General features: G+C 42.8%; 1 protein-coding gene across 9 annotated transcripts in view; it reads right to left on the reverse strand.

The window, feature by feature from the left end:
* ST3GAL3 (ST3 beta-galactoside alpha-2,3-sialyltransferase 3) overlaps positions 1-14618 on the reverse strand; it is a 184169-nt gene that overhangs the window by 33558 nt on the left and 135993 nt on the right. For all 9 annotated transcript variants that reach the window (XR_014221310.1, XM_082228914.1, XM_082228913.1 and 6 more), the window contains one exon: positions 9916-10062. Coding sequence is in view for 8 of the 9 variants with exons in the window: in XM_082228914.1 (XP_082085040.1) it covers positions 9916-10062 (147 nt within the window). In the remaining variant the exon portion in view is untranslated. The remainder of the gene's footprint in view (positions 1-9915; positions 10063-14618) is intronic.

Raw genomic sequence — 14618 nt, forward strand, 5'->3', positions numbered from 1 at the left:
ATGCTACCCTGCTGTCTATTCAACCAGTGTCCAAGGTACAAGATAGTTTCAGACTGCCCCACACATTTGCCTTCCCCTTTTCAGGATCTCCTTCATCCAGATACTGTTCAGAAAGGGCTTTGGCACTGCTTCATGCACTGTTGCTAGAGTGATTGGTAAGGAATCCTTTTCCTCACCCTAGTATAGTAGGATCTGGCTTCAGATCCTACTAGTGCAGTGGTTTTCAACCAGTGTTCTGTGTCACCCTGGGGTGCCACGGACAACACTGGCCTCTGTCCCTCCTTCCTTCCTTCCTTCCTTCCTTCCTTCCTTCCTTCCTTCCTTCCTTCCTTCCTTCCTTCCTTCCTCTGATGCCCTCTCATTTCTCTGCCTCCCAAAGGCTTGCACAGCTGTTTGTTGCAGCAGCCCTGGCTACAAGCTCCACAGGCAAATGGTGCCTCTAGGGCTGGTCAGGAGGTGTTGGCTGCCAGGAGCTGAAGCGGCCTGTCGGCAAGCAAGCAAGTGGGCAAGGTACCCCAGCCAACCAGTCTGCCAGCCCTTGCTGTTGGGAATGGACAGAGAAGTCCCAGGCCCCTTTGGGCTTCTCTCTTTGGGGGCAGGGGGGCAGCTCAGAGACCGGGGGGGGGGGAGCAGCTGCCTGGAGGACTCCCAAGGAGGGGAGAGAAGAAGAAGGTGAGGGAACACTCCACAGGGGAGGTTGTTCAAGAAAGGGGGACAGAAGGCAAGAGGTGACATAACAGGGCTCCTAAGCCGCACAGGGGTGCCCCAGAAAGAATGTAGTTGGTTAAGGGAGCTGTGGACTCAAAAAGGTTGAAAACCTCTGTACTAGTGGAATGGTGGAATGGCAGTAAGTTTGATGGCCTCGGGTGCAGTGCTCCTCCACCCACTACTTATTTAGTAAAGTGTTCCTTGGACTTTAAGGGGACAGGCATTTCAAAGGTGCACAAGAGAAATGAATGCTGCTGCATGGGTGCATCATTATTGAGAAATTCCATTTATCTGGAACACTACATATGACCAGAACTGTGTGCCTAGTTTGGTTTTGCTCTGAGTAACGTGTGTGGTGCTACTACAAACATACCAGAGGAAAACAATCTTACTCCCACAGCAGTAGCCAAGTATGTGAGTGGGTATTTGCATAATCTGCAACAGAAGCGCAAGTCTAATTAATTCCCAGAACCTTTGCCATATCTGACACAAGCATATAGTCCAATACCTATATTCAACTATTAATTAATGAATTAATTTCAAGAAAGGGGAAAAAAGGCTTCCTACAGCAAACATTTTCCACCAGTAATTGGATTAAGTCTAAAAATGCATTCTTCTTTTCCTTATGAGGGACACCTCAGTCATCCGCTTGTGAGTTCTGATTAGTCACAGATCCCTTGTGGCCTCTTAACTGTGGTGGACAAACTGTCTTGTGATGCTTACCAACAGTCACTGCCTGTGCCCTTTGCCATTCAAAGCTGGCTTGTCTTTGGCCACCCCATCATTGCAGGAAACTAAACCTGCTTTGTGGATGTTTGTAGATAAGAGGCAAGTTATCTGACATCCAGCCAGATTGGCCACCAAAGTAAGTAGTAAGTAGTACTTCTGCCAAAAACCCTGGATTCATCTGCAAACATGCCCCTGGTCAAAGTCAGGAAGCCACTGCTTACAGACTGCTTCTTTGGGACGGGTAGCTAGTAGAATCTCACTGCTGCTTTGGCCCTTGTCCAAAGATGGCTGTGTGTGCTCTGTATGGGTGTCCTACACAGGAAACTGTTGGAGCTGTAATTTGAGGGCTCCTCGTCTTCCCCTTTTGTGCATTGTGCTACAAATGCTGGGTGTGAGTAGCAGAAGTGGATTAAAACTTCTGCATGTAGGACTGGAAAAAGTGGGATCATTGCAGGCTATGTGATTGGGGCTGATGGAGGGGAGGTGCTATGGAGCTGTGGGGCGTGTGTCCCCATCATCATAAATTAATTGGCTCTCTCCATGTGCGGGTAGCATGTGGGTGGCACCACCACAGATCCTGATTGATGGTGCACTTGCAGAGTCTACTGAGACTCTATGGTCATGTCTTCTATTTTTATGAGGTTTTTTATATTTTCTAGTTGTTTATTCCCCCCCCCGCCCCTTTTCAGGGCCGAGAATATATTGGATATGGTGGCTGTTGCACTGGTATAGTGCCAGAGTAACTCCCACTACAATCCCAATAGAGTGTGAGTATAGATTTCATTTCTCGATTAGATGAAGATAATATAGCCTGCGTGTGGAGAAGAAAAAGAAGATGGGAGCATATATCAGAAATCTGTGTCTCCTTTGCTGCTGCTATCATCATCATCATCATTCCCCACCCATCCGATTGGGTTGCCTCAGCCACTCTGGGCAGCTTCCAACAATGTCTTCAGGCATTGTCTCCATTGGGAGGGTATCTTACAACAAATTCGATAAATTAACAGTGAAGAGAATGGAGAAAATCAAAGATCTAGCATTTCTTCCAGCTTTTGAGGCTCAAATCAATGTCCTTTGAAAAGGAAATAATTTTAGAAATATTTTGTTCAACATATACTTGAGGTATCATGCAGAATAAGGGGCATATGACACATTACATAAAAATACATTTTTATAATGGCAAATATAATCCAAATCACAGAAAAAGGCAGCTTAGGAAGGGTGATTTTGAGCAGGAATATGGCCAGCAAGGAAAGAGTTAAAGTGTGCATTCACACAGTCTCAGCTATTTCATGGAAAAGTACAGCCCCTCAAGATTGCTTTTTATTAAACAGACAGACTAACATACACCCTTGGCTGGGTCCTGTATACAGTAGTACCTCAGGTTAAGAACTTAATTCATTCTGGAGGTCCATTCTTAACCTGAAACTGTTCTTAACCCAAGGTACCACTTTAGCTAATGGGGCTTCCCGCCGCCACACGATTTCTGTTCTCAGCCTGAAGCAAAGTTCTTAACCTGAGGTACTATTTCTGGGTTAGCGGAGTCTGTAACCTGAAGCGTCTGTAACCCGAGGTACCGCTGTACATGCTCTTGTATGCAATGTCCAGTTTGAGCAAATAACTGCAGTAAAGTGCATTCTATGGCTTAAGATCATGCTGAACAGATACAAATGCAACACACATTTACAGCAGGTAAACAAGCCAGGTCATGAGCACAGCATCAATATGTATCAGCTGAATTCAGTCACTGCTATGGATGTCATTTCTCACTAGAGCAACAAACTGGCTGAAAGGACAACTAAAGCCTAGCTCATGAATTACCCAAGACCACACAGAGAGCTAGATACTATCTCTACTAACATTAGTTTCCATTCTGTATAATTGGAATGATAGTGGCAAGGACAGAAAAGATAAGAGTGTGAATTACTCTGCGTAATCAATCTGCTACAAAAAAATGATTAATAAAGATGCACCCTGAATGCTAATTAGAAGTAGTGGTCTTTAGTTATTTACCTGAAAGAATTATAAGCTGGAAGATGCCTGTCCTGGTTTTGTGTTGGAGGGTTATGCTGGCACTATGCACATAATAAAAACTACCACATAGATAACATTTTCAAATTAGGGGGTTCATGGCTTGGCTTTTGAAAAGCAGGGGGTCTGCAGTACTTAGCTAACTGGAAACCGCTGCTCTAGGGGAAGGCATACAAACAGGGGGCAAAACAAACCTCCCCAGGGCAGGGTGTTCCAGAGTATGGGAGTGGTAGCAGAGAAAGTCTCTTCCTTGTTTCAAAACATGTATTTGAACCGACAAGTGGATCTCTGTGGATGACCTTAATGAGCAGGATGATTCAGACAGTTATCCCTCAGATATCCTGGTCCTAACTGGTATGGGGCTTTAAAGGTCCAAACCAGCACGCTGAACTGGGCCCAAAAGACAATATGGAAGCCAGTGCAGTTTGAGCTGTGGGGTAACATTCTGCCAATACCCTACCTTAAAGTCCTGCACCAAAAGTTTCTTTTATGCCCCCAAATAATGCTGACAGTGTTAAGGGAAGGAGAAAGATTTGATGGTCTTCCGCTGAAAGCTTGGCTTACCCACTTCACAATCCAGAGACAGATATCACTAAAAAGCCTACAACACACTGAAGCTTACCCACTTTCCACACACCCTATCCAATTCTGCCTAGAAAGCAAGTCTCACACAACTGAATGAATCTTTCAGCCATCTTTGCTGTCTATGCACTATTGTACCTCACAGTATTCTCCAGATTCATCTGGCACAAATTATAGTCTCAAAGTGGAGAATGTTCCTGCATTTAACCATTTATTAAATCCTGGAAGAAACACTTTGAGATCAGCCTTGAACCATTTCACTCAGCCTTCTCAACCCTGTTGAAAACCCCCCTAAAATTACAAAGTTAATTGGCAGCACATTGTTACCATATGTGGTGTGCTAGCAGCGCCCTGAAGTTTATTTAAGCTTGGAAAGAGGTATGGAATATTATGGCCCTTTATAAGGATTTCAGATTGGCCCTAGTTATTAAGGAGATGATCTACCCCAAGCCTCTGCCTGACCTTATGCTTTGCTGGTGCCTTTTTGTACAATTCTGGACATGCTCTGTGAGAGGACTTTCATTACATATTATCTTTCCTTAATTCCCCAGTACCTTTTTCAATTAAGTTCTTGGAAAAAAAGAGGAGGTTTGGTTAACTGACTCTTAAGATACCACAAAGATTAAAGAGCAAGCTGCACATTACATGAAAAGGACTCTGCAGTGTCTTTATGGCAAAGATTTACCCTTGGTATCCATTTGGTAGGATGGTGCTGCAAATCACTCCTATTCCCACTGCATCTGCTCTAAAGTAATACAGTAACAAGCAGCTCATAGGTGTCACAGTCTATACAAAGAAAGGCACAGTGCTTTTGTGAGAAACCCTGTTTCATAGCCAACCTCCTTTTCCCTGGGGTTGCTTCATACATTCCAGTTGTGCACTAAAGTATAACTCATGAGTACATGGAGGTCCCAAGTGGATGCAAACAAGTTCTCAGATGGGATTGTAATTGTCCCTATGTGTAGCACAAGATCCTAACTTTCTAAGGTCCTACACCTGCATAGCTAATTTTGCTTTTGTTCAAAGCATCTGACCAAATAGTTTACCGTTTACTTCATCTGATAGAGGCCATTGGCAAAAATCTGTTTTCCTTAAAGTCTCATAAACTAGATTTTTTTTTTTAAAATGCCCAAGCATACTTTCATAAAGTTAAACATCAGGTTCTAATTAAAGTCCTCCTTGGTTGATTTTACCAATTTGATATTGTAACACAACCTATCAAAACCTCAGAAAGCTCAAGTCAGAGCATGTTCATTTCTGCAGTCTCTTTTCTACATTCCAAAGAAATTTAATTGTATGTGTATTTAAGATAATGTTTTTCAAAATAAAAATAAACTGAGCAAAAAGAGGCTAGTAAAAAAATGTTTGTCACCCACCATACACATCAAAACCCCTCATCAGAAGCTGTTTTGTTGATAAGAATGAAAATAGGGGGAAATGGATTCTCAGAATGTATACATGCATAATTTGGATAAGGGAAATCCTTGCTAAAATAGAAAATCTTCTCACAGCAGTGCCTGTCTCAAGAGACAATGGAATTTGCCTCACAGGGTGAAGTCAAACTGCATAGTGACTTCCTGGGAGTGCAAGCCTGGGCAATGTATATGGAGATCCTGGGCTGCCCAGATGACAAGACCCCACTCTTGGCCTTGCTTTTGTGGTCTAAAGGAATTCAGAGCAATACATTTGGCACCAGCTTGGCTGCAAGAGTTGCCGGAAGGAGGCATACAAGACACCATCCAACCGTCTTAGGGACTCCACTCAGGATTTGTGTCAGGTTTATTCCTTAGCCTTTTCTTCTCCTGAAGATTTTTCCAGAGGGATTACTCCCAAAGCCTTTCTGTCATGAATAAAATCACCCCTCTTGACCATTGGACCCACTCAATCTGCCAGAGCCTGTCTTCACATGTAGGGAAAGTCCCTAACTCACTGTGAGTTTGAGACCTATCAGCTACCTTTACCTGGTTTAGCCGGCCAGCCAAAGCTGTTTCCAGAGGTGTGACTGCTGTCGCATGCTGACAGCATCTAGGAGCCACAGGTGAAAGCTGAGTGCAGACGAGGACCAAAGGTGGACAAACTACCCCAGAAGAAGCAGGACATCTCCCCCACCAGAAGATCAACTGTCAATCAACTGATGTCACTAATACATCAGGAGACCCATTTTCAACCTGTGCAATGCTTTGAAGCCCCACTTCTCCTGACAATCAGCCGGTTGTTCTGGTACAAGAATATACATGCTACTAGGGGCAGAGCATATTTGAGAAGTTAAATTGCAATCACTCCTTCCCTAGAGAAGCTAGACTGGCTCCTTCTTTGTTGTCCTTGTGCTGGCTGGTGAAGACTTTCTTGTTCCAACAGGCTTTGGGGCTTTTAATGAAAGGGCTGGTTTTAATAGATTTCATATATGTTTACAGTCAGTACGCAGAACACAAATATAAAAATGACCATCAGAAAATACACAATTAAAGTATTCTACTATGCATTCTGCAATCATGTTTTCAGCATATCTGTAAATAATGAGTTGCTTTGCTGTGTGTTAAAATCCAGCCTAATTGAAAATGAAATAATGCAAGAAGTCTTCCTGATGTTCAGTTCTGACTAATTTCCCACTTCTGAAGGTTAATTTTTAGGGGGAAATAGCTTTGAATGTCTCATTTTATCTCTTATGTATGTAGAAACTAAACACCTGGATTACTTACATTTGTTTAAGAAAATAGTCAATCTCAGTAGTATCCCTGGCTTTCTCATCATTCTCTTTGAGTCGTTTTGGGTGCAATTATTCTTAATAAGGGACGCGGGTGGCGCTGTGGGTAAAAGCCTCAGCGCCTAGGGCTTGCCGATCGAAAGGTCGGCGGTTCGAATCCCCGCGGCGGGGTGCGCTCCCGCTGCTCGGTCCCAGCGCCTGCCAACCTAGCAGTTCGAAAGCACCCCCGGGTGCAAGTAGATAAATAGGTACCGCTTACCAGCGGGAAGGTAAACGGCGTTCCGTGTGCTGCGCTGGCTTGCCAGATGCAGCTTTGTCACGCTGGCCACGTGACCCGGAAGTGTCTCCGGACAGCGCTGGCCCCCGGCCTATAGATGTGAGATGGGCGCACAAACCCCAGAGTCTGTCAAGACTGGCCCGTTCGGGCAGGGGTACCTTTACCTTTACCTTTATTCTTAATGACTGGAAGTGCATCTTACACCAAATTTGCATGTTCTTGATTTCAGAGTCTAATCACTAGATATTTTTTCTCCATGTCTGTCTGAATAAATAAACTGATTGAATTTCATCACATGACTCTTTGCCATCTAGGTGGTCTGACTCACTCAGTCTCTAAGAAGCTTACTGCCTAGTGCTCTCTCATAGCAGGCCATGGCACACCTTTAGAAATCCCACCTAGCAAAGTGTATTCATTCCAAGTCTCCCATTTCATGAAAAAAAAACCTTCAAAATGTATTGTGGGGGTGGAGTATGCCAGAAAAGGAAGGGGAATGAACTCTCACGGGTCTGGGCTGATTCTTCTGTATAGGAAAATTGCAAAGGCTGGGATTGTTTACCTTAGAGAGGAGATGACAAACATCTCTATAATTACAAAGTCCAACAGGAATGCAGAGGGGCAATATCTAGCCTGCCTGCCTCATAGGATAAAAGAATAAGGGCCATTCTGTGAAGCAAAGAGTGAAAACTGAGATGAGGAAATATTTTTCTGCACAATGTCACCTTTAGATTGGTTGTCACTAGTACAAAAAAGTAGGATAACAAATTTATGAGGATTAAAAAAAACACCACACAACTATGAGAATATACTTGGGTATATACTCAATAAAAAAGCAGTTTAACTGAAAATCATTCCAAATATTAATCAAGAAGCTTTTCAAAAGACATTATCTACCTTGCTGGGGGAACAAGAAAAAACATACTGTGGGGAAGGTGTTAAAATCTTCTTAACAGTCAACTTGTCCTGGCTCTATGCAACAATTGTTTATCTTTTACCCATTCCTTTGAATCAGATAATGCTGCCTAATACTGAAGACAGAATGCTGAAGCACAGAGCTGACCTAGCTGGGCAATTTGTCCTCTTCCAGCAAAAGAAACCCAGATATTTAAAAGGCATATGAGGAAGGGTCTTGGGAGGATCATTTACTATTTCTATATATAATGATAGGAATATATTGTAACAGAAATAAATAGGACCTGAAGAGGCTTAAGGAATGTCTGAATGGTTTCCCATTCTATTGATTCTGGAGCACGATTTCTGTTCTCATCTTGAAGCAAAGTTCTTAACCCGAGGTACTATTTCTGGGTTAGCGAAGTCTGTAACCTGAAGCGTCTGTAACCTGAAGCGTATGTAACCCGAGGTACCACTGTATAGTAAAGGAGCGTATCTCAGACATAGATGAAAAATCTTTTCTGTGTCCTCTAATCAGCAACTCTGTTCCATCTACAAATTACCTTATACAGTGGTGCCTCGCAAGACGAAATTAATCCATTCCGCGAGTCTCTTCGTCTAGCGGTTTTTTCGTCTTGCGAAGCAACCCTATTAGCGGATTAGCGCTATTAGCGGTTTAGCGGCTATTAAAGGCTTAGCGGCTTAGCAGCTAAAAGGCTATTAGCGGCTTAGTGGCTTAGAAAAAGAGGGGGGAGTGAAAAAAATCTCAAGACTTGCAAGACATTTTCGTCTTGCGAAGCAAGCCCATAGGGAAATTCGTCCTGTGAAGCGCATCGAAAAACGGAAAACCCTTTCGTCTAGCGGGTTTTTCGTCTTGCGAGGCATTCGTCTTGCAGGGCACCACTGTACTCTATGCTTACTCACACTGCTAACATACTGGAGAAATTAAGGGAACAGTTTTGCTGTAATCCCTCAAAGTGAAAGGGAGTCCATTCCTGAGTGAAGGACGTAAGAATGATGAAAATGGAATTGAGTTGTTTTTTATATTTATTTACTATTGAAATTTGTATACTGCCTTTCATCTGAAGATCACAGGGCTGTTCACAATATTAAAATGAAAATGAGAACATAAAATACATAAGAAAATGAAAATATCACCATCCCCTCTAATACAAAACTTAGGTGATTCCATACCCATCAGTATGGAAGCAAAACAAGTCCATCATCCAAACAAAGGTGGTAATTCTGCATATTGAGGAGATTCCCCAAATATTCAGAAATATATTATTTCATTATTTAAAATAATAATATTAATAATGTGAAAATGCCCTAGCAAGGACCTATAAACTTCCAGTACCTACAGAATGTGAGGGAAGTTCAGCCATGGTTTGCCAAAGGTGTTGGCTGAAGAAATAAAAAAGAAAACTGAAGGAAGAAATAGGCCTGCTTAAGCCTAACAGCTTACTTATAGCATCCAAGCAAGAAGAGTAGCATTACGTGCAGATGTGTGCCATCAGGTAAAAACTGATCACTCCAGCATTATATGAGCCCACAAACAGTGCTGTAAGATTCCTGTTAATTGGCTGGAATCTTGAAACCTGCTTTATATATCTTGAAGGAGGGAAAACAATGTACCATATGTGTATTGATGCAATTTAAAACATATAACACATATGACCACATCTGACCCAGCCATACCTGTTTTCTGTGAAATGCTGCAATTTGCATTCCTCATTTGTGAAATCTATTTTTATCATTTTTAAATCACCTTTCTGATAATTACTATTACAGCTTCTATCTAACATTTAGCACCAGTATGCTAGACACTGAACAAACACAGAAGTTACAGAGTCTCTGACCAGAGGAATTACCTCTATTAGATGGGTGTGGCTTTAGAAAAGGACTATGGATCATGGATTAAATTGACATTTTGCTTTCTATCAGCAGCACAAAATAAAGTGTCATATTGGGGGTAAGCTTCCTGCACACTTACCCCTCTGCCCATCAGACCATTGTTGAAAGGAAGGCCAATAAAGCTGAAAGCTGCCTCTTGGATGAAATATGGATTCAGGATACGGATTTCATGTGGCTCTCTTGGAACATGGGTTGCCACAGACTTCCAGAAGCCATCAGAGGCACTCTGTAGAAAAGCAAAGGCCCATCGCAAATGGTTAGATAACTGACATGCTATAATCTCACAAACCTGTTTTTCATTTGAACCTGCCAGCTCTGTAGAAAGAAATTATATCCTAGGAACATATTCTAGGATCTACCAAGGAATGATGCCAAGGTATGGGCAGGTTACACAAAAAAGCCCTGAATGATGGGTCCATTCCAGCCATTCTTGTCTGGGCTTTTAAGATACATTCCACCCATACTCCAACTTCAGCCATCCTTGTTAGGTCACATCTGATTTACAATCCAAGACAAATAAGTCTTGTTACATACACATACAGGGAAGGGGAAGTAACAACAACAAATTGTGAGCATAATAGAAGGGGTTTGGTGTTGGTTGTGGTTTAGTACTATTACAAAGTCTTGGGGGGAACTTACTAAATTGGCCCACACATAGGCCTAAAGGTAAAGGTAAAGGACCCCTGACAGTTAAGCCCAGTTGCAGACGACTCTGTGGTTATGGCACTCATCTCGCTTTACAGGCCGAGGGAGCCAGCGTTTGTCCACAGACAGTTTTTCCAGGTCATGTGGCCAGCATGACTAAGCTGCTTCTGGCGCAACGGAACACTGAAACCAGAGCAGCGCACGGAAACGCCGTTTATCTTCCCTATTTATCTACTTGCACTTTTTTTGGTGTGCTTTCGAACGGCTAGGTTGGCAAGAGCTGGGACCGAGCAATGGGAGCTCACCCCGCCGTGAGGATTCGAACCGCCGACCTTCTGATCGGCAAGCCCAAGAGGTTCAGTGCTTTAGACTACAGCGCCATCAGCGTCCCTTACACATAGGCCTAGCTCCTGCTTTTTACATTCCTAACACCCACTCTCCATTGTGTACCTTCTAGGGAATTTCTTTGGAAATACTTCATAATTGGAAAGCTGTGGACATGGCAAGAAAAGAGAAAGAAAACACCTATCAACGTAAAGTGGGAGAACCACCAGTAGCAGTTACATCCACAGCACAGAAGCAGGAGCAGTGTGTCCCATTTCTCCACTTGGGATGAAATGGGAAGTGCCACACTGCCCACCCCGCCAACTCTGTTGCCGAAGTAGAGCTGGTATAGGGAAGATAAGATGTGTGGGGTATAAATAGTAAAATTATCTTTATGGAATGGGACGTCCCTATTTTCACTGCAGAAACATTGGAGGGTATGTGCATCCAAGACCAGAGGTTTGCTGCATTCTTCCTACAAATTACAACTGTACTTCAAATATTTTCTGGACAGCAATAATAGGTCATGGCCTACTTATATCAAGCAGAAACACAATTGCTTAAGTAGATGGGTTGTATAAGTGAGAAGTGCATTTGGGAACTCATAAAAATATGCCCAGAATCACTTAAAATTCCACCATCAGACTTTTGCTTTCTCAAAACTGTGAGTAAGTTCGATCTCAACTCAATTTACAAAATGAAAGTAGCTTCAGTCTGGCTGTTCCCTAGACTGACCATCAACACTGGTAATATATTTCTCTTGTTCTCCCAGCGAACCATATATACTCCCTGCCCTTTGCACCCATGGGCTAAAGGAAAAGCTGAATGTCTGCAGAATGAAACACCTCATAAATCGAAGGAAGGGAGAACTCTGACAGATGAGGAAACTAGGCTCTCGGCTCATGTCTAGAATGGATTAGGTATCTTTATTTACTGTAGTTTGGTCTGTACTTCTTATTGTGCCCCTGAGAAAACCAGCTATTTGATGTAAAATCCACAGCCGATGAAAGATTAGTGGAGACAAATCAAGCAGCTCCAATTACAGAGCGCCTGCAACGGCACTGATTCCCTGCAGTACCTAATCCAATGCTTTGGGTATTGTTTTCACAAGTGCTCAATTTCTATTATGAACTGCAGAAAATCATTAGGATATGCAACACAATATTTTTGAAGAAGACTACCTTCTGAAGATTACTGTGCAGTATGGAGCATGACAGCACCACTTAGATGGCACTATTGCTCCTTACTCCATAACCACAATCTTCAGTGGAACTAGAAACATGTGTTAAATTTTCAACATGATACAGAGATCACACCTTGCTCTTGAGAGTTCCCAGAAGCTCCTGATGTGCCGATATCTAGTCAGCAGTCTGACACACAAAACTATGTTTTTTAATGAATTCCCACAATCCACTCATTGTGAATTATCTGCTTTTAAAATACTGGCAGCTAACCTGTGCTCCTCCAGATGTTATTCGACTCTTAACACTCATCAGCACCAGTAAGCATGCCCAGTGGCCAGGGATTAGAGCAACTGTACTCCAATAAATTAAGGAGGGTCACATGTTAGTCACCAGTTGTTTTTTAAAGCAATTATGAAATCTATTGGTCTTTAATAATTAACTAACAAAATGCCCAAACAGATGAGATGTATATGGAAATGTGGGCATAAAAATGGTCTGCAGCTTAGTGGATGGGCACATTTCAGCCCCAGCTCCAACAGTCCTTCCCTTCTGGTTTTCCCATGGCCTTTGCTTCTTCTCTCTCCCTTGAGATTCCCACCTGCTGCCACAATTCTCAACCCTCAAGAACAGAGTTCCCCAGCAAAATACCATTATTATTTTTTGCTTGCTCCCAGCCTTGTAGATAGAACAGCCTTCCGAATCTGGCGCCCTCCATATGTTTTTCACTGCAACTTCCATCACCCCCAGTCAGTGAAGCTGCAGCTGAAGGGAGCTGTAGTCCAAAACATCTGGAGGACACCAGCTTCAAGGCAGAGCACAGACTTTTCCACACATTGCCAGTTTCCACTGTTTAGTTTGTGCTTTCTCCTATACTAACTAACTAAGCAATTTTCATATAATTTTAAATAGCAGCAATTTCTGCACCCCAGGGTTAAAAAGTCTATACAAAGACAAAAGCTGACAAAACAGTCATCATCAAAATAAGGACTAGCAGAAGTATCACTTCTTCCTTACCAAGTGGGATGCAGATAAGTACAGGAAGTTGCCTAATTCTGAACCAGAGCACCGGCCAATCTAGCTTGTGTGGCTCTTGGGGGTTTCAGACTAGAGTTCTTCCTACCCAGGGATACCAAGAATTGGACCTGGAACCTTCTGCATGCAATGCACACTCTCTGCCAATGAGCTATAGCCTCTGCCCTGAGTCATGGAAATATGTGAAATAAAAAGACTTGCCATGAGTTACTACTGATATTACAGCATCAGTTGATAGGCAGTGTTTATAGTGAAAGAAAAAGTGCTAACAGTTTCGGGGAAGTAGTTATGATAGACACAGAGGTGTCAATTAAAGGAATGTTGAAAGAGAAACAATTAAAAGTTTTAGTATCAAGAAACAGTGCTGTAATTCACATGATGGATTTCAACATCACATCATGTAGAGCTATTTGGAGTTACCTGGAAGTGGTGATGAGGTAACAAAACATTCAAACCAGTTTTCCTATAATAAAATCACTACTGTGGCACACCACATATAGGCGTGGAGAACAGAAATGTCTGTCCACTATAGGGGACGCATACAATTTACTGCATGTTAAGACATCTATGCAGAAAATGCTTCATGTGTGTGAACACCCTCTGAAGTGGCAGTTTAGAGAAAGAAAGGTGAGAAATGCAGAGGTGTATAGGATTTCCAATAAAACCCCTCTAGTCCTTGCCTCAGTAATGGACTGAATAAGAGCCAATAAACTGATGCTCAATCCAGGTAAAACTGAGGCACTTTTAGTGGGTGGTTCCATAGAACGGATGGTTGGGAAATTACCTGCTCTTGATGGGATTAGACTCCCTTTGAAGGAGCAGATACGTAGCTTGAGGGTACTCCTGGATCTTTTGCTATCGCTGGAGGCTCAGCTGGCCTTGGATGTGTGGAGTGCATTCCATCAGCTTTGGCTGATGGCCCAGCTGTGCCCCCATCTGGACAGGGATAGCCCGCCTAACTTCTGTTGTCTATGTTCTGGTAACCTCTAGATTATATTACTGCAACATGTTACACATGGAGCTGCTTCTGAAGATGGTTCAGAAACTTTAATTGGTGCAGAATCCAATGAGAAAGGGTAAGAGGGAAAGTGGGGTATATAAAGACCACTCCTCTTTTCTTATATCCTGCTTTTCCTCTTACCCTTTGGGTCACCTCACTTTCTGACCAGCTGTTTGGCTGCCAATCTGAGCCTTGAAAAACTCATACAACTGAAAGAGGAAGCTGAAAGGAGCGACACTCTTCCCACTTCCTCTTCCAACATTATGTGCCTTGCAAAACTCAGATTGACAGCTTGGATGCTGCTCTGAGATTTGAAGAGTAAATACAGATGAAAGAGGCAGTGCGATAGAATGTAACTCTAAGTTCTTCTTCAGCTCTATATACTTGATACCTCTAGTATATACCTCAAGGAGGGGAGTAAAGGGGGGAACACAGAGGTTTCAAAGGTACCAGTGGAAGTAATCAGTCATGAGCACCATGTTTGCAACTCCAGGATAATGGAAGGATCTTGGCCAATTTCACAATGCAATAAGAAGGGGTGGCCCATGACTCAGAAACATGTGGGGCAGTGCTTTGAATGCAACTGTGAACTGAAGC

This window comes from Podarcis vaucheri (assembly GCF_965113315.1).
Source record: "Podarcis vaucheri genome assembly, chromosome: 6".
NCBI classification, from domain to species: Eukaryota; Metazoa; Chordata; class Lepidosauria; order Squamata; family Lacertidae; genus Podarcis; species Podarcis vaucheri.